The 21,272-nt window shown below is 36.5% G+C and overlaps 1 protein-coding gene across 1 annotated transcript in view; it reads right to left on the reverse strand.

The window, feature by feature from the left end:
• The window catches only part of ESR1 (estrogen receptor 1), a 159,776-nt gene that overhangs the window by 15,836 nt on the left and 122,668 nt on the right, over window positions 1–21,272 (reverse strand). Inside the window, 1 exon segment of the mRNA XM_039707365.1 lies at window positions 9,382–9,520. Coding sequence (XP_039563299.1) covers window positions 9,382–9,520 — 139 coding nt within the window.

A 21,272-nucleotide genomic window follows, 5' to 3' on the forward strand; every position in this document is an offset into this window, starting at 1 on the left:
ATTATCTTTATCCTACCACCTTGCTGTTGTCTTTGTGTACTCTCATCTTACTGAAGAGAAGACAACAAAACCTTGTTCACTGCACAGCATCACAGTGTATTCTCAGAAGAATCCTATAAATCTGGCTATTGGGGAATGTTTAGGAAAGTTAAATAATTTGAATTAAAGGTCTTAAGTGACTGCATAAAAGTACTATGTGTATTAACTTTAGGAGATCTATAAAATCACAACACCATCCAGGCCAGAGGGCGATTCAGAATGACTTTAGTCCAGCCTCCCGACCAAAGTGGGGTCAGATCACTCAAGGCTTTATGCAATGCTGATCTTGAAAATCTCCAAGGATGGAGACTGCACAGCCTCTCTCAGCTTAATTATTTTCATCATCATGCTTTTTTTCCTCCCCTATATCCAGCCAAAACCTCCTTTCCTTCAATTTATTACTCCCATTTCTCAATCTCTCATCAGGCATTTTAATAAAGAGCCTTGATAACCTCGTAGCCTGTAGGTCATGCAGACTTAAGAGCCCTTTCTCCTCCAGGCAGAACAAATCCACTTCCTCCAGCCACAAGGCATAGGGTCTGGCCTCGGTGGCTCTCCACTATGTCTACTGGAGTTTATTAATATATTTCCTGTAATAACTGGTTATGGTATTCCAGATAATGAGTGCAATATAAAAGAAGGATAATGGCTTCCCTCCTTCTAATGCCTACGCTACCACTGATAGTGGTATCAGTAGCCAGGGCCATTCCACTGTATGTAGAAATAAGAAGTCTTGGGAAAAACCTAGATAGCAGGAATGCATTTAACACAAGCACAGGATCAAGTAAAAATTAATAATGAAGGGTGCCTGAGTGAAGGGAACAGGGACTAAAGCACTTAATGGATGTTCTTATCAAACTTTTCATTAAAGAGAAATGCTAAAGACAGATGCACCATCAAAACAAAGTCTCACTGTGTTTGTTATTGCTCTGTCTTCTTTTACCATGGTACTTCATTTGATGAAAAGGGACTGCCAGGAACAGATGGGATGCACAAGGCTAGGATAGGGAATATCAGCTTCAAAAGTGGACTTAGTAACTTGGTGATGAAGCCTCTAAAAAAGGCTTGGATGTGTTCCTAAGCCTAAAAGTAGGTTAGGAATAGGGGAGAGAAAAGCTGCAAGGATAACATTCACATCCCCAGTTAGAAAGGAGGACATTCACAGACTTAACTCAAATACTCATGCTCTGACACAGGAGGAGAACAGTAAGTCTGTATACAGACTTCCAAACAAGAGATAATCTTTATAAACATTAATGTATTCCATATAAACTAGTTCTATTAATAGACATTGCTAGAAGCTTTCTACTCCTATGTGAAGCAATACACTAAAATGGCTTAAGGAAGTGTGATGTCAGGAAAGCTACATCTGCAAGGATCTAAGACCAAATCAAGAACATCTACTTGGATGCCTTAAATACTGCCAGACAGGCATTATAGGGATACTTAATTAACAGAGGATTCCATGTTTTCTCAATGGTGTGCTTTTTCAGTAATTAAAAGATGAGAAAATTGTTATCAGCAGAGAAATTTTACTTCAGACCATCCTGAATTTAATCAGCAATACCAAGGGATTGTGGAAAAGATTAGGGGAAAGGTAAGCAGCAAAAAAAATAAAATCTGAAAGAAATTAACCCCAAAGCTCTAGAACAAAACAGCAATCTGAAAAGAACAGGAGTTAACGAAAAAAGCAGAAACTACCAAGTGTAAAGTAAATCACAGTGTCAGATAGGAATCCTGCTGATAAAGAGAAATGCTTATTGTTCTGTCAGTATCCAGGAGGTTAGGTATTATTTTGCTTTGTAAAAAAAAATGTTGTTTTGATCACAGCAATCTAGCTTGCACCTTCACACAAATCAACCAATAAGTGGTAGGTGGTCATGAAGGTGTGAGCTACAGAAAGGGACAAATTAATTATCTGCAGGGCTTGTTCTACAGTTCCGTTTTGTTGTTTTACATGTGGTTTTTGGTTTGGGGATTAGGGGATTTTTTAATTGACTTGTTCATAAGCCTTCAGAGTTAGCAACATCTTTTGCTCATGCCATTTCTCCCTGAATACTGGCTTTCAATTAACACACTGGGGAACTTCACAGACTACAGTCAATGGCTGGTATTACAGCCTGCTCTTCCAGAGTGTACTGTCAAGAGTCCATTGTTTCTTATTCAATATAAGCTTAAGAACAAAGGTTTGGGTCAATTGCTAGCTAAAACATATTCAAAATTTATAAAATTAGTCCAAGATTTAAAAGTCATCTTTGAAAAATATTTGCAATAAATATGAAATAGCACATTTATCAATTAAAATAAGAAACAAATATCTGTTTTGAAGTTATTTTCACCTAGAGTTAGTCACAGGTTACCAGAGATGCTGATATTGCATGAATTGTCTGGAAATAATCTAGTTCAGTGGCCCTGCTCAGGCCTATATATTGTTGGGTTTTCAGTATCTCCAAGGACTGAGACTCCAAACCCTCTTGTCCTGTCACGGAGAAGAATCTTCCACTGCCTTCTTTACGTCCCCTCTCCATCAGATATTTATCAAACCTGAGTCTTCTCAGATTGTCCTTGTATGAGAGTTGTTCCAGTCCAGTATGTACATGTCTGTCTTGTGTAGGGTAGCTCAGAACTGGACACAGCACTCCAGATTTGCCACAGCACGTCTGAGCAGTGAGAGAGCACCACCTGCCTCTAGATGCTGCTAAAGCTTTTCCTAAGGCACTTGGGGAGGGCAGTCTGCTGGCTCAGAGGGCACCCAGTTGTGCTGAATTCTCAGAAAGTTTATGGAGTTTCCCTCACCATGGTGTCCTGGGGGCAATTCTGCATTTATGTGCATGCACATACTTAGAGAGGTTTCCTACTAATATGTTTTGTTATTATGTCTTTCCTGTCCACATCATACTGGATTAAAGCTCCCCCACCAGGTTGAAGCTCCCCCACCAGGTTGGCCAGTCTGTGGAAATAATGATTTTTCCCCACCTTATGGTATGGATCTCATCTCTTCCTAGACATTCTTGATCCTCACAGCAGGTTCCATGATAAGAAAGTGAAATCCATGTGGTTGATACCAACTCTGCAACCAGTTGCTGCCCTGCAGGATTTGCCCATTCTGCCTCAAGCCCTTTCTCCTCAGCAGCCCCCATGGACTGGACCACCTGGGCTCCCACATGCTTGACACTTGCCCTCAGGGCCAGGTGGCCAACCAAGGGTCTTTCCTGACTACAAGACCAGAGGATCATCCAGCTAGGCAAACAGGGTAAGAGTAGTGCTCTACACATTTGAGCAGTGGTTAATCAGCTCTGAAACACAGAGACAATTAGCTACTAGGTACCTTTAAAAGATTTTTCTATTTGTAAAACATAATGTGAAATGGATCTACAACTATGCCAGGTAGGAAAAGATCCCAAAAATGCTGCTATGATAGTTCTAAGAAAACTAATTATTCTTTGGTCACATTTAAGACATTTAGATTGGAAAATTATTATGAAGGCTCTCCATTTGGGAATAATAAAGATAAAATAATTGGCCAAAGAAAAGTTATTCTGATTTACAGGAGGGCCTTTTTCAGTTTAATTTATATTCTGTCTGAGTCACCATAAAGCCAAAAAACATTTCAAAATTCTCTCCATATCAGAAATGCAAAGAAAGTTTGATTTTGGAATTAACAGCATCACAGTACAATGTGACCTAGAACTGCGGCCTGAGCTTCCAAGGTCAGGGTTACTACATGAACAAGTAATCTCATAATTTGTGTAGGGACTATCTTGAATCCAGAATTATTTCATTGTCTTTGAAAACTTCTTTTCTGTGCCTACAAATCCCCAAGGGAATCTATCAGCTGAAAACTGTGAAGATGTGGATATCATAATTAGAGGGGGCTTTCTTTATTTATCTTTTTTTAAGAATTTATCACTTTTAGCATTACCCAGCACTTCTCCAGACTCTGGAAAATTATCCTTCTTTTACATTTAAGTTGTTTGAGTTACAGAATTGGGTAGTCTTTGAATTTTGCCCAAAAAAGACAGTAAAAACTGACTCACAATAAAGAGAGAGTAATTTTTCATTCTTTTAAGTTTTATCATTCTGTCTCTTGTAATAATATGGATTTTTTTCATTCTACAGGGTCTAAAGTATATACACCTCAATATTCAATTCATCTCAAAATTCAACCATTCAGTGAAAGATGAAAGAGAAATTTAATTATTTCAAGAGATTCCTTAACTTTCTACAAGTTAATCCATTCATCTCTATTGAGCATGTAACTTAATGACAAGATGATTTTTTGAGCTTGGTTTTCTGGATGGAATCTATTGTTGTTAATGATGTGATGAAAAGTAAATGTACAATTGCTTTTCAAATCTATTTGGAGGGCAAATTAGGCTTTACTTGTTGCTTATGGACTTTTCCCTTTTGAAATATATACAAGCAGAAGGTCACTAAGGAAGCATTCTGAATCAACCACTTGGGATCACTTCGCTTCAATTTTTCTAACAAATCAATGGTAATTAATGCATCCACAATTTCACATGAAATGTCATGCATTTACTCAAGTGACAGACAAGTGTGGTGTCCTCAGACATTTGGAGCATTTTACAAGTTGAGGGACTAGAAAAACTTACTCAGATTTCATCTTGATGCTCTTCTAGTGTATGTAATTTTACATCTATCAAAATATCTGCATGAAGAACTTAAAAGATTCTTTTCAGATGTAGTGAGAAAAGGTCAAAAAAATAGTAAAAAGCAGTAAATGAAAGCAGCAAATTGATCAGCTACCCTCTCACACAGTGAGTGCTGTAAGACTTTTAGCTATTTGTATTAGTTGCGGTTTAAAGAGATCCACAGTCTCCTGCTATTGCTCAATACAAAAGTCAATAAAAGTCAATTAAAAAATTATTCTATTTAGAGAGAATTAAAAATCTTCATCAAGGACTGGAAGTTGAAGTAAGTTTCCAAATTAAAATTAACTCTGAAAAGCAGATTATCTTTCTCCATAAAAAAACCAAAAACCTGATAGAAACACCAAAATGCTGACTACGTTGAACTGAAATTTTATAAGTCCCCAAACAGATTTTTTTGCTGTGAGAGACCATGATAAGAAAATAACAGTAGAAAATAACATGAAGATAGCCATACTCTCTCATATGAAAGGTATATTTAGCTGTGGGCTAATCACACAGGTATTTGGATCTGCTGGTTTCAAGTGACTACTTCAAGTGCTGGGCTGGAAGAGATAATAACTTGTGGATTACCACACATCCTTTCAATGTGCTCATGACTTTATACAACTTCTATCATCTTTACTTTGTTCCCATTCTTCTAATGAGTATCACAGGCAGAGAAATCAGTCCATTTAGTTAGTCTTTGTAGCAAAGCTCGTATCTCTATTTAATTGTCTGTGCAACACCTCTGGGTACCTCTCCTATTCTTTCAATATTACTGTCAACATAAAGAAAATCAGAAAGGCACAGTTTTCTTAGCACAGATGAAGCACAGAATTAAAGAGGGATGGCAATTATCTGTACTATTTCTATTTCCTGTTGTAAACATTCTCGGGGGGAAGGAAAGCTGCAGTCTCTGACTACTGCAAGCAAAGAACTTCTGGTTCTATAGAACTAATTGCTGGTAACAGTGATATAGAAAGATCAACTCAGAATGCTGCTTAGGAAGATGAGAATTATTATTCTCCCATATACTTGTCCCATCACACTTGTCTACATAAAATTTGGAACTTGTTTAATACTTTTTGGAAATTCAAAAATATGTCCATCATCTACTTGCTTTTTAATTTCTTAAAGGACTTCAGTGTATTTGTGGCTTCCTCTTATAAAATGCACAGTGACTATCACGACGTAATTTTCATTCCACTTCAGCCAATTCTCTTCTTTAGATGACAACCCATCAGCTTCTTTACTGTGGTCACCAGGCTTCCTTTTTAAAATGCAACACTGCATTTGCTATTTTGCTGAAACTGAGAATGTTTCAAGTGAGATTCAGCAATCCAGCTATTTCTATCATGAGTGTCTTTATAATTATGTTTCAAGCCTCTGAGTAACCTGGGATCAGCATGATACCTGAATGCACAAATCCTTTTTCATTGAAGTAAAATATGACTTTCTTATTCTTGAAGAAACATTGCATTTTCTTCAAAATTATAAACAGTCTACTGTCAGGCCTGACAAATTTCAGCCCTGGTCTAATGACATTTTTAAAGCCTAGTTTCTTGGGAACCCTCCAGACAGGAAACATCTGGTTTGTCCTACTAAAAACCTAAGCCTTTAAACTTCTATATTTGCCTTATACAATATACTAATTTTCAAAAACAAAATATAAAAGTCTTGAATTTATTTGATTTTAGTAAGTACTGTACAATAATTGCAAGTACTGTGAGTGTGCCATTCTATTTCCTGATTAAGTTTTTCTAATCTATAATTATTGTTATTTGAGCATTTTAATAGCAGCAGTTGTACAATCTAAAAATCTACTAGTCCTATGTAACTGGAGACTGTTAAAATTCCTGATTTTGAACCAAGACTCAAGTGTTTGGGTAATGCATTAACAAAATAAGAAAGGGTACATTACCTCACAAAATACACTGCATAATTACAATGCAGACTGGGAAAAAAAGAGATAATGTGATTATATTCATCCATACAGAAGACAGCAGTCTACACATACTGTCAACTTAATTGTTGTGTAATTATTTTCTTACAGGCAAAGAAAAATTTTAAAAAGCGACATAGAATTATTTGTTAAGGTCTGCTTTACAGATTTTTTCATGAAGTCTTTCAAGTGTAAATTGTCGCAAAGGAAAGTTAAAGAAGTATTTATTTTAAAATGTAGCTGGCTGACTTGCATAGAATTAGAAAAGACAGTTTCCAAAAGATCTTCAGAGACAAGACAAGCATATGTGTAACATGACCCAAGTAGGAGGAGTGAGTTGGGAGAAGAAAGATCACATTTTTTCAAAAAACAGCAAAGGTTGCAAGGTTATTTTTGTGACATTTCAGATGGATGTTAACAAGACAGGACTGTATATATCTAGCGAAAGGGCAAGAAAAATTTTATAATAAAATTTGGTGTGACCTAAGCTTTAGGAACAGATGTATACAACCGACTACCTATATCAAAGATCCTTGACAGAAAGAATCTGTTAGAATCAGGATAAGCCTGAATGCTCAAATGAAAGGGTGCTCAAATCAGAGAGGATCTCTGCAACGGAATGATCACAGAGATCTCGAGGAACACACAAAGGGTGGTAAAGCTCTGTAGTAACAACACAGAGTTTTCACTAAATATAGTGTTGGATGGAACTCTGAGCAATGTGGTCTAGTAAAACGTGTCCCTGCCCATGGAACAGGGTTGGAACTAGTGATCTTTAAGGTCCCTTCCAACCCAAACGATTTCATGGTTCTATGAATACTTGATGGAGTGGAAGGACTTCATTGAGTGAAACAGACTTTGAACCAGTGTCTGTCCTGCCCTCTCAAACCTGAAAAACAACAGAGTTTTGCTCTATAACATTTTCAAAAGCCAATTTTCCCAGATCAAATTAACACATCAAAATATTGTTAGCACTAATTAACAAGTAAATTAAGAGTTATTTAACTGATTAGCATATTAGTGCTTCCCAGAGTCAATTAATTTATTATTTTACTTTCTGCAAATATCCCTACTAAATGGAGTAAGGCAAGTATATGATGACTTAGAGGCATGTTTCTTATTATTTGAAAATTAGAAGATGTAATAGATCTACATTTTTACAGTCTTAATTAAAACTTAGAGAACAAAGAGCCCTGAAGTAATATGTGGTTCTAGTTGGATGCAATGATTTTCTTTAATCTTTTTAACTTAAAAGTGTGTAAATCAACTGCTCAAACTCCATTTTACTGAGAGCATTAAGTTCAGAAAGACCAAGATTTAAAAATTATTTTTAAACTGTTGCAGCTTTTTGTGAAGGCTATACTTACATTCAGACAAGCAGATATTTTCTGTACCTAAAATGAGGATGTATTTTATACATATCTAGTTCCACAGCTCACAGATCATTGTGCTTACACAAGTGGAATAGGTTTTCCTAAGGCAATAAACATTTCTCTATTACTGGGAATATTATGCTTTATCCTGTTTGGTATTATCATTTGTATTTTACTAAAATGCTAAAAGTAAGTCCTGGGGGGTGCGTGCAAATAGAGGGCAGGGAATCAAAGGATTAGCACTGCATGAGTGCAACCATGGAAACTCAGTACCCCACAGTCACCAGTGCAAGTTGATCATAAGAAATTTTTCTGCTAATGAGAATTTTGATTAAATTACTCAGCTGGTGGCTGCAGTAGCTGAGGGCACTGCCCTTGACATTCTGTTGCCACCCCCCTGCCCTGGCAGCTATGTGATGAGGTCAGGAGCTTGCCCAGTTCTTAGCTGCCTCTCTGTATACTCCATCTCACTGTGGCTCTTCTGCCACTTCCAATTTGGACCAAGATGCCAAAGTCTGCCCTGAAGTGACCTCCGTGCACAGCAGCTCTCCCCTGCCAGCTCTGCAATGTGTCTACAACTAGGAGGACCACCAGTAGCTAAGATTAATCTATCCTAAGAAATTTTGTCTGAAAATGTAATTGAAATATTTCACATGACTAGGAAAAGAGAGCTTGAGCTTACATTAAGATAGTAGAAAATGTATTTTAAATTATCAGTCTTCCTGCTTTTAACATGAAGACTGCCAGCTAAAATCCAGTATATTGTCATACAGCACAGATCCATATTTTTTCTCTCAGAAATACTTAGCATATTAGGAAGACTGTCTAAAAAAAAAAAGCTCAGTGAAGAGAGCAAATATGTGTTTGTCATATTTGTCTCCAGTTTTCACGAGGAAAAAAAAATCCCAAACTTAATATATTCTCTATAAATAAATAAAACTGCACTTCAGATTCTATGAGGATTTTCTTCCAACATTTTGTCTGTCTGCTTGGATAAATTCCTTCTAACTGACAAAACCGAGGAGGATTTTAAATAAACAAAAAAGCCTATCTGAATTAAATGAATAGTGTTCAGTTTTTTAATTTAAATTACTTCTGCAACAAACAGTACAGATTATAAGATAAATTTACTGCTACCTTTGAAAGAAAGTACTTCAAGCAGCAGATGAATCTCAGGTCTGTTATTTGTCTAATAAATGAGCAGTATCACATTCCTGAGCATTCATTTTCCAGTCTCACCTACCATAAGCCTGCTTGACATATGATGTACAGTCAAATTGTAGTACTGGTGAGATGATACCATGCTAAAAATTAATCTGATTGTAGCAGAAATAAATTAACTTAAACAATTCACAGCAACGTGCAGACTGACCTGTCCAGTAACAGGTTAGGTGCAAACGAAAGTTTTCCTGGGTGTTCCATGGAGCGCCAGACTAAGCCGATCATCAGTATTTCTAACCAGGCACATTCCAGTAGATGGACCTGATCATGGAGTGTTAAATCCACAAATCCTGAAAGAGTAAACAGGAGACAGTAAAAACACTCCAGTTTTGTAAGTGGAATAACATTATTCAGAAAATTAAGTTAAAAAGTGCTTTAGAGCTGGATAACCAAAAAGAGTAATAAAACGGACATTTGTTCTGTTCGTATTTTGGACTGAGTTTTGTCCACCAGAGCTCCCAGTGTCAGTCAGAACAGTCAGAACTTTCTAGCCTACTGTTTGTGTGCTGGCTGTACTCTTCCCAAAAATCAGGAGAAGAGCATGGATATCATCTCCATCCTCACTATTGCCAGGGGCATGGGAATCCAGGTGCACGCTGCAGAAAGGGGCATCTGTCTGCTCCAGCACCACGCTGCCTGGGGCATGAGGCAAAATGGAAAAATATCTGCTATAAAATGAAGTGACAGCTCTAATCAGCTAACCCCAGACCAGTTCTCTTGGTGGAATGCTGTTTTACAGACTCATGGAGAATTCACTGTGCTGGAAGTGTGTGGAAGAGAGACCAATAGAGCATTTCAAATAAACTATGGAGCAAATGCTGATATTTGTGCAATCAGAATTCACCAATGAAACACCTGTTTATACTCCTACTAGATTATAGAACATGGAGGAAGTAAGTACTTTGTATTTAAACACCATTTGGAGACAATAAATGTAAAATAAGAGATGGCTTATAACAATACTACAAAAAATGAAATAGAAAGAATAATGGTGAAGGTACACATGTAACCATAATCTCAGTGGTCCTCTCTGTGTTCATTTCATGCAAGAGATTGAATTATTGTCTGCTTTGAATTCTCACTTTTCATGAATGTTGTTTTCAATCCAGAAATATAACCGAAGTGGAGATTGCATAATACAATTTATTAGATCTTGTGTAAGTTATTACTTGAAATTAGAATGAACTTCCTAAAATAAAATGTGCAGAACTTGCCTTAAAATATATTTTATTTATCTTTTACTCAGTGTTACAAGTGAAACACATTATTGAAACTGGCCATAATTTTTTGGGGTAATTGTAATAATTTATACTAATCTTCAGAATACAGAATACATGGTAAACTACCTTACCAGCCCAAAATAGCAGGGTTTTTCCTTCTGTGTTGTGTCTTCCCTGAAGGTATATACTGAGTAATTTTTGAGGAATATACCTGACATAGACTTGAATATTATCTTGAGAAAAAGAAAAAAGGCACATATTTTAAAAGCCAAATGATGTGCCAAGAAATATGCTTTTCAAATAAGAGAGAGGTAGAGAACAAATAAAATGCTGTTCACAATAACTTATAAAATACTGTTACATCTGGTAAAACAGTTGTTCATATATTTAATGAAAATATCTGAGAGAGCCGATCAATCAATTGGTAAGAAATCATCCAATAGAAGGAAACAGCTTTGACACGTTTGAAATAAAACCCACCTAAAATAAACCATTAGAAGTCAATTTAGGCAGTTGCAGTACCTGCTGTTTTTATGGTTGTGGTAACAATAGAGGAAATAAATAATTGCTTTTTCCTGTATTTTTCCTTTATTACCAAGTCCAAAATTTATTTCCAGACTTCAAAGACTGATGAAATGACACTTGACTGAGTCACCAAGCAGCTTGAACAATAAAGCTGAAACTTAAAAGAGCAACATTCTTAACTACAAAGCATTGGTTACAGCACTCAGTCACAAAACTGGCAGAAAGAAAATGTCTATATGAAGAACAATAATAAACACCAGGTTTCCTATTAAGTATTGCCTTAAAATGACAATACATAATAATTGCCTTAATGGCTTTTTAGGAGACATTTTAAATTTATTATCTTGTTGTTGATAAAACTAGCTAGTTGGTTTATTTGGTAAAACTGAATGTCCTGCCCAGAGAAGCTATGGATGAAACAAAGCTTTCTTTGATGAAACAAAGTTCTGTAAGATAACTAATACTGTAAAACCATGAAATACATTCACTGAATGAAAATATTTTAGATTTCATATTTCAGTATGGTAAAAGGGTGTGAACTAAAGTATTTCTAAAGGAAGGACATACAGTTTACTTCTTTACCATAGACAATTTTTATGGAAAAAACAGGAGTCATAGTTCAGATGTCCTGTTGGCATTTGGTAAACATCTAATGAAGACAATGAACTTCATAAAAAGTCTCTGAGAGAGAGCATAAGAAAGTTGAGTTATCTTGTTGTTATCTGAATCTGTTAACTATCCTGCAAGTGGGATGAGAAGTCTGAATGGCAGAGAAAGATCAAAATGAATACAGCATTGAAAAATATGCCCTCTGGTGAGGAGTCAGAGGAATTTAATTCCTGTTTGTGAAGCTAAATAGTCTAGAGGGGTTGAAGGACTGCAATGGATAAAGATCCAAACAAAAAGAGAATAGCATTACAGAAGGTAATGGCATAACAGAGAGAAGGCCATGCTGGCAGCTAGACTGGCTTCAAGTCAGACTGCAAATCAAGGGGCATTGTTAACAACAAAAGTAGTTATTACCTAAGCATCACATTAAATTTCCTTGAATTTGCTCTAATTTGAAACTTTAATCAAGATCTAATAATTCTTTTAAGACATACTCTTGTTCAAGAAAGTTAATTCAGAATAATCTAACAGATGTTTAAATTAAATTATGAATAAATCATTAGTCAGTTCATCACATAGAGCATGTTGCACTTTAGTGTTGCTGAAATTATGTGTAGATGTGAACATAATTCTCAAATTTCACTACTCTTTTAATGCTGGAAAGTTTTGAAAATTATTCAGACAGTATTTTTTAAATCTAAATTTTTGATTACTATGCTTTAAGGAAGAATGCAGACATTCACTTCACTGTTGATAAATTAACTAATTGGATGCAGTTTGGATGTAACCTGTATCTCACTCCATATACCAGAATGCCTAATTCCATGATCTTATAACAATCAATATCAGTAACCTAGATTGCCACTAGTCCATCCTATCTGACATGTATCATATGTTTGGCAGCAGAAGGATGCTTAGAGGATAAAAGCCATCCCTAGACCATTCCTCTTTTTTTCAAATACAGATAAATCAACAGCATTTCCGAGTGACTGCTAACAAGAAATGTTAAGAATGTGCCACAAATTCTTGTAGGAATATGGAAATCTGAACTTCTGAAAATCTGGAATGATCTTTAGCATATTCAGCTATGAGTAAGGGGCAAGCAAACTTCTCTGTAGAACGCAAAACTGCAATGTTCAAATTAAGTGATATTCCTTTCTAGTATAAAGCAGCAATATGCGCTGCATCAGTGACAATAGGACACAAATCTCTCCAAAGACACCCCAAAGCAGGTGTGGGTCCACGGAGTAAAAGCTATTAAAATCCCTGCTTTGGCAAGCATGACATTAGATTTGGCAGTCCAAAACTGTATGATCCCACCATCTTAAAAAAAAGGAAGGCAGTAACTATTTACAAAAAAAAATCAGCAAATATCTTTGTAACCTGGGAGTTTAGGCAACACAAGGACTACTGGAAATAGTATTTGGTAAAGCATACACCCTTGAGAAAAGTGGTTTATCCTCTAAGTTTTTTGATTGCAGTAAGGAACAACATAAAGCTCAGATGATTTTCATTAATTGCTAAGGTAACATACATTGTGCACTCTTCAGTTCTCTGAAATAACCACTACCTACACATGTATATGTATGTGTGTGTGTGTGTGTCACATTTTACCAATAATTTTGAAACTAATAAATTCATCATTTGCCTTACTGACTTTTGACCAAATAAGTAGCTACCCATTTTACAAGAAATAATTTCCACAGCAATTGCCATTGTCTGAGATCCAATATCCAATGTCATTGCAGATTTAATCCTTCAACAGGAAGTCCTCCACTGGCACTTACTAACATTTGAGGATTATTATGAAATTTTGCAGTTTCTACTAATAAGACACAAGTACAGGGTGTTCAGACTGCTGAAAATCAGTTAAGTAAATGTGAAAAAAATTATAAGGAAACTCTTCTTTTTACATGTGATCCAACTCTAATCCAGCCTATATGTTTATACTGTATCTCCTGATTACCATGATGTGTACCTAAAAGATGAATGTCAACCAATTTTTGCAAGAATATAAACATTATTGTGTCACAAAGAATGAGTCTGTCTCCCGATGCTTTGAAGAAAAGTGAAGTAAAAGCAATGAATAGTTTAAAAAGCAATAGCAAACCTCCATTTATCAAAGTATCCCATTTACAACAGAAATTGATACCAGATGTTTATGGCAAAAAATATAGCAGGAAAAATAGGCTTCTACAGGAAGTTTCCTCGTGTTCCAGAGGTGTAGAGCTCAGACTTGCAGAGCTGGAAATGGTCTTTTTGTGATTGATGTCCCATAACATTTTTCTCTCCAAGTTTCTCCAAGTGCTTTCTGAACCAATATGGCATTTAATGCACTTCTGATATGTTTTATATACTCTGAAGCAGTAGTCTCCAGTAAGAACTTTCATACTCTCAGTTAACACTAGGTAAATTACAATCTCTTGTTGTTCTGCAATAAACAAACATCTCTCTCTTACTGCATCTTGAAAAGTCTAATTATTGTATTGGAAGATTCCATCATTCCCTAGGTTATCATCTCACTTCTCTTTTCCAAATATTTAAAGTTATTCCAAATATTTAAAGTACATTCAGTCACTCCTTTGATGAAACTTATTCTGTTCACCTTTGATACAATGTTGTCTTTCTTGGAGCATTTTCCAGTTCAGCTATATTCTCTTAGAGACAGTGAGACCAGGACTGCAGACTCTTTCAGTCTGCCCTTATCTTCATCACATTATTCAATTTAATAACATCCATAATTTCATCACTGTTATTCACTTTTTTTTTCCAGCAAACTTATGAATATTTTGAACACTATAGTCTTATGGTGTTCAAAATATTCTATGTCTTTTCTACTATGTCTTTAACTTAACAGCAACAGAAATGTTTATAATACCTCCTATGGCAAAAACCAGGATATTGAACTCTACAAAAAAGTTGTGGGAAATCAGAACACTTAGATTTTGTGTCTTAAATGTGTCCAGACAGACCACTGTTTTCTTCTATCTTAATGCAGTGTTTTGAGAAGTGGCAACAACCACTGAAAATGTTGTTGTTTACAATTCAGTACAGTACCTCAGTCATGCGACAGTCACGTAATAGACCACATTTGGAACAGAATGCTAATTAGGTTGGCAAAGACAGCAGAAAGTAGTGGTGGGTGCTGCAACCTAATTGCTAGCAACCATCCAATAAAGCAACAAAATAAAGAGTGGCTTGTATTGAGAAAAATGTCTAAGTAGATGAAAGGCAAACAGCAAAATAATTCCTAGGCAAGTTCTCAAAAAAACAGCCATAGAGAGGAAAAACATCTATTCCTCCTAACCTAAAGCACGTTGAAGGACCAATACCTCAGTCACCACTGTTTGATCAAGTGGTGAAATCTGTGCCTGTTTTAATGCCACAAGCTTGGTACCCAACCTCTCCACTTTAAAGAGAGTGGTGAGACTGCATCTATGCATTTATCTAGCGCATAAGATGACATTCTGTTCTGAAATTGCAGGGATCACTCAGCCTCTTCAACCTTTAAGGCTGAGCCCTGAAACCTCTTAGTTAAGAGGTGGCTAAAACCCACACCTTGACTATAGCCTTTTCTGTACACAACAACAGCAGAGCAAAACAAATTCTGAGGCCAAGTGAATCAGAGAACCACAAACGCTGTTTTCTTTGAGCCTCAGTATTCACACAGCTATTTCTATAATGCTACTCATTCCTAATTCTTTCCACAGATCTTCCGACCAAAATTATAAGACACTTTTATTAAGCTCTTCCTCCTAAGGGCACTTACAGTATGACACGGACATATTGGTTTAATTGTTTGCACAACACCAGTGTTTTAAATCAAGACTTATTTTGAAGACTGAAGATGAAAGATCTCTAAACCTCAACATTTTCAATCCAAATATTTTGCTAGAAGAGTAGTTTTGTTATTTCTTTTTTATTTTAAGGATATTGCTTTTGTTTCTGTAAGTGCGGTCAGAAAAAAATTAGCTACAATTTACTGAGCTCCTGGGAGGAAATCTGAAAGGCAAACACAAAGCAAGTGGCACAGCTGTAAGAGCCTCTAACTACTTGGTCTGCTCTTTCACAATTCTCTATTTTTTTCTGCCTGTATAATTATAGTATAGCAGCACACCAATCCAAACTTACATACTGTCTCATCTGAGTGTAAACAATCTGTCAGAAATTCAATTTAAGAGAACAGCATCTGCTCTTAATTACTGTTAATTCCTTTTGAAAATTGTACTTCACGTTTTTACATTTTCAGCTTCAATTGTTTTAAACTTCTTTTTGAAAAACAAAAATTACAATTTACAGGTGTAAACTTAATATCGGTTAGGAATGTTTGGGGTTTTGGGCAAAAACCCTTAAAGTCAGAAGGAAGATGAGGCCTTGCTTTCACAGTCTGTATTCATACTGAAAGTCAAGATCAAGCAAGCTTTTGCTCTTCACCTCTAGTGGAGGTTTCCCTGAACTGAACCCTCCCTGAACTGGCTTAGGAAAGTTGCCTGACAGTTTGGGAGGTAGACCATCCAGCTAAAATCCGTACCTGACACTGTCCCTGGAGCAGGATGCTGCAGGGATGTCACATTTGTCACTTTTATTTCAGAACCCATTTCTAGGAGCTGGTGTGTTCTGCCTCCACTTAAAAGTTGCAATGTGATGATTCTGAAACGCATTTCTCAGGTAAATGAGAACCCTTTCAGCTTCTTTCCAGGAATATGCAAAGTTATCATGACTTCACTCAATGTTTTCTGCTTGTACAAAAAGTACATGCTTTTTCAGACCTGTCCAGTCCATATCTTTTCAGAATGAGGAGTTTAAAAAGATCCTGAGGCCATTCCTGGTCCAAGGTAGCCAATTCCTTGTTCAGTACAGGAGCCACTCTTTCTCTCCTCAGGTACACACCAGTCTAAACTATGACAAAGTGCAACCTGCCTACATCAGATATATTAAATACCACCCTATTTCAAGTGTCCTATTCCAGAGTAAGCTTGTAAATAAGTTAGGCAAGTTGAATTTCACACACTCAAAGCAATACTTTGCTCCAAGCACAATTAGAATTTAGGGCCATGGAAACGCTTCATTGGTAGTGACAGAAAATTGCCACTAGTCAGACATACATTCTCTTCTCCTGACAAATTCTTGTCACGTTTTTATGAAATACTGTTGCCTCGCCTGAGAGAAACATAAGGATCCTCCAGCACAAAACCAGTTTGGCTGGCAATGCTCCTAGGGAGATGGACCATGTTCTGCCTGGGCGTCTGCAGGAACACTCAGCATAAGAGCCAGCCCTTAGCTGGGAAGTGCTCCTGTGAGTTTTAGGGACCACAGGTTCTTTCTGAACAGCAGCAAAAGCAAATTATTCTGTAGGATTTCTCTGACTGCATGCAGATCTGTCCTATGCTGGTGGATGGTCAGGCTGGATGTCTGGAGCTCAAGACTTCTTCCTTGGAGAGAAGACAAGCTGGGCAGTGCTGTGGCTCAAGCCCATCCCTGAGCCAGGACACAAAGGTACCCAGTGAAGCTGAGTGCTGCCAAACCCTGACTTTCTCACACCTGTCACTGTGTCAGCCTTGACTTAAACACAGGGGGTTTTCTGCAATGGTTGTAGTTTTTTAACCAAAGATTATTCCAGAAAGTGCATTAGCAGTAACCATTTAACACAAATATGTTGAGGCCTTCCATCAGGGAACATAATAAAAGTAATTGGCACTCACATAGCACTTTACATTTTCAAAGGACAGTAAAACCATTAAGTATTATTAAACGTATTTTATAGATAGAACACAGGGAGGTTAAGTGCCTCATGCAGGAGGAGGCAGGATTAGGACAGAGGTGTCTCAGCACACTCTGTCATCCTTTCAACCACAAAAATCTTTTGAGTTGAAGACTGCTTGAGCCCAAGTGAAAGTTCCATTTCTTGCAAATCAGTAACGGTAAAAAAACAAAACAAAAAAAAACCAAAAAAAAAACCCAGAAGCAACTGAACTTTTCTCATAGAGAAAAAGGAAAAAGAGCTTTATGAAGTTAGATTTGAGGGAAAAATTATTTAAAATGTGAGCAGAAAAGCTGGATGCAGCAAGGAACACAAGTATTAATTTTAATTGGTCTCATTAATCTAGGAAAAGTAACAACCTGTACAAAAGAAATCTTAGGCTTAAGTTTTTTTCACCCTCTTAACAAGCAGCTTTAAAAGATATTAAAATAAGAATAAATCTTGCCAATAATAATTATTAAGAACTACTGTATAAGATTATTGTAAGCGTAGGCTGCCTGCGAGTTTGCAAGTGAAAGCTTATGCTACTTGTATTGTAAAGAAAGAAGGGAGACATACATACATTTTCTGTACAGAAAACAAGCTCTTCAACTAATCAATAGAAAGTGGTGCTTGTTATTACATGGAAAATTCTTGCAGCACTATATAACAGTTATTCAAAGCATGTTAATAATAATTCCTTCCTGGACTGTAATCCAGATGGCTGAGACTCGGGGTACACTTTGACAACAGAAAAATGTTATTTTTATGGTTCTTTTAGCACTGAGAGTTGTGCCATTTCCCAGGAAGTTCAGGCTTGCAAATAAAAGCCACAGAACACTGTCTGCTTACTGAGAATGGAACAGCAGCTCTTCCCTCTGATTTTGAGTGTAGGAACATCCCATCAGTTGCATGTGAAGGCTTTTCTTTGAAGATTGTCCTCTGAATTTTTCCCTGGACAGGTGAAGAAAGACACTACACAAAATTTATTAGCTGTTGACTAAAATAGATGGTATGAGGTAATACATCTTTTATTTATTGTCTCTGTCACAGTTAATTACATTATTTTAAACTATACCAGTACTCAGGCCAGTTGCAAGTAGTTTGGAGGGTTTTTTGGAGATTTGTCATTTTTGTAAGAGGTCACAGCTATGCAAAATGTTTTCCATCAAAAGCAGATGCAGCTAAAATAATTTCTGGGGCTGGTTATGCATTCTTAACTGACTTTTACAAACTCAGAAGACAGACTCATAAATACAAGCTGTCCTCTCTATTTCGTTCTTTCCCCTCCTCCCTTTCCCCACCCAACTAGGGCTGCCACTGCTGGTCTCTTCTGCTGGTTTAATTGTTCACAACATTGATAAAATAACCTGTCATGAAGGAGGAGCATGAAAGCGACTGATGGGCAGTCAGAGAGCACCAACCACCATGGAGAGTTTACACTGTGTAAGTTTGCCCTAAGACTTGAGGTCATATCCAGTATGATTTGGATTTTTTTTTTTGTCTGTTCGGTTGCATCCAAGACAGTATGAAGTTTTCAGCATTTGTTTGACCTCCTTACTAAAGTACCAGGCTATGCTCCAATCACAATCTAAACCAAATGGAAGTGATGGTTTTGTGGCTGTCAAAAAAACCCATCATTCGAGGCAAAAGGTCTCATTAAGCAATCACTTTTTGAGCAATCTCTTTAAGTAACCACAGTTTTCAAGTAAACATATAATCTGGAAGGGGGGAAAGGAGGCAGACTGAGGTACAATCTTTCAGAGCTTTTTAAATGACCCCAGCCTGCACCTGCAAGGTTTCAAATGGTTGATTCAATACACAGTTACTAGGGGAGAATTTTAAAATTAAATCATTGCTACTGCTCTGCACCTCATTTTTCCCGCAAATGTTAGGATGTAAAAATATCTCCATTGTTCCATTTTTTATCCTCTTTGTTCCTTCAATTATAAGAGCTATATGAAAGACCTAAAGGTCATCATAACACAATCAAGAACATTTTTTAAAAGATATAAAATTAGATTTGCAAGATAACACAACCAATGGCCAGCTTCAGCCATTCTTCTAAACTAACATTAGTTATTTAAACTGAAATTAAGGATTAATCCCAGTCTTTCTGACTGTCCCTAAAATACTGTTTTTATACTTTTATTTCCAATAATTCTGTTTAATGCTTTCAGAATTAAAGTTTTACTGTTTCTCTTTATATCTCCACCCACGCCTGGAAGCTTTAGAAGTGCCACATTCCAATTTAACACTTTTTTGACTGCAAAAACTTTCACATGATGCAACTGGGAGGGCTAAGCTCTCCCCTTCTTCATTCATAAAATCCAGTGAATGAGGCAATAAGCTTTTTTCTCCACAATGTCTCCCACTACTGTGCGCAACACTGAACCCATTAGCATTCATTGCAGCAGCATATGGAATTAGAAGAAAAGAGGATTATTTTGCAACCCAAAGAAAAGAGGGGTAAATTGTCACGTTTGTAGTGAACTAGAAGATTAAAACTTCTTCTTCAAGACTACAAATAGAAATTGCTCAGAACATAGTGTGCTGTACCCAAGAAATGAGGCATAACTTCAGAGTTCATGGTCTGGTCATTCTTTATAGTCACTAGGATATAAAACTAGCTTGACTAATGCACCTGCATCCATTTGTTTTCCCTCATATTGTTCACTTTTGAAGTATTATTTCTGTCTATCACACTTATTTGTGAGTAACAGAATCTATATACATTTATATGTGTACTTTATCATCCATTACATTGTCTGGTACCTACATCAAAACAGAAACATAAGCACATATAAATGAAACCTCAAATGTTTCTTTTTCCTCCTATTTGTTTCATCCCTACACAACTGGTTTTGAACCGAACCCAATCTCGAAAAAATTGCCCAAGAAATTGCAAGGATACATCAAAGAGAAGAAAGACAGCAAAATTAATTGCAGCAATTTCCTTCAACCACTACAACAAGAAGACTGTTTCAGCAGCTGTGTGGGAGTGTCATCATAAGACAGAGCACAGGAATACTTTACAGGGAAAGCAAGACACTGGAATGCAGCTGGCAATTTGTATTAATCCTTTTGTCCACGGAGATCTATTAAGTTATCAAGCAGGATGTTTCCACAAAACACATGTTAAGCCCTTTTTCTCACACCATCCTTCAATGGGTAGCAAACCCAAGGCTCCCTCAGGAAGCTGTGACACATTTCATGGAGCAGGCTCATGTGTGCACACAAAACACAGGTGCTGCACTTGGAGAACAGTGACCTCGACTCAAACTCCCAAACTGCCTGCTGAGATACATGCTGAGCTAGAGCTGGTTGGAAGCACTCTGGCAGAGCTTTTTACATTGGAAAATGACAGCTGGCAAGTTTAAAACACTCTGGGTAGCATGTCAGATTTCACAAGATGAAAACAAACAAATAAAAAAGAGGCTGGTTTCTATGTGGAAACATGGCCTCATCTTACTTTTCAGTACTCTACCAGGCACCTATTCCCACTCAACATTGAAAAAGATATCTAAACTTCTGGAATTTCCTTTAAATTGTTTTTTTATTTTAAATAGGTGCCTGAAATATTCAAAATTTTATTGAAGTCTTCTCTTTGAAGTGTAGACTTCAATAAAATTTTAAATAAATTTTTAAAAAATGTTCATTTCACCCAAAAAGGTTATTATCTAGCATAAAGTTTCAAACATTTCATTTTGTATGAAGTGAGAAAGTTTATTTTTTACTGTTTGTATCTGCCATGAAACAAAGAAACTAATTATTTACACAGCTCTGATGGAGACATCTGGAAAAGCTTTGGAACAGTGTACAAGCTCATCCAAATTGACTGGACCTATAAACTCTATTTGTCATCCTTTGACAGAACTGGAAAATTGCATGGAATCCCACCACATTAAAAAAATATCACTGTAATACCTTCTAATAACTAAAGATTAG

The sequence above is a fragment of the Passer montanus genome, unplaced genomic scaffold (genome assembly GCF_014805655.1).
Source record: "Passer montanus isolate IOZ18808 unplaced genomic scaffold, ASM1480565v1 scaffold2, whole genome shotgun sequence".
Lineage (NCBI taxonomy): Eukaryota > Metazoa > Chordata > Aves > Passeriformes > Passeridae > Passer > Passer montanus.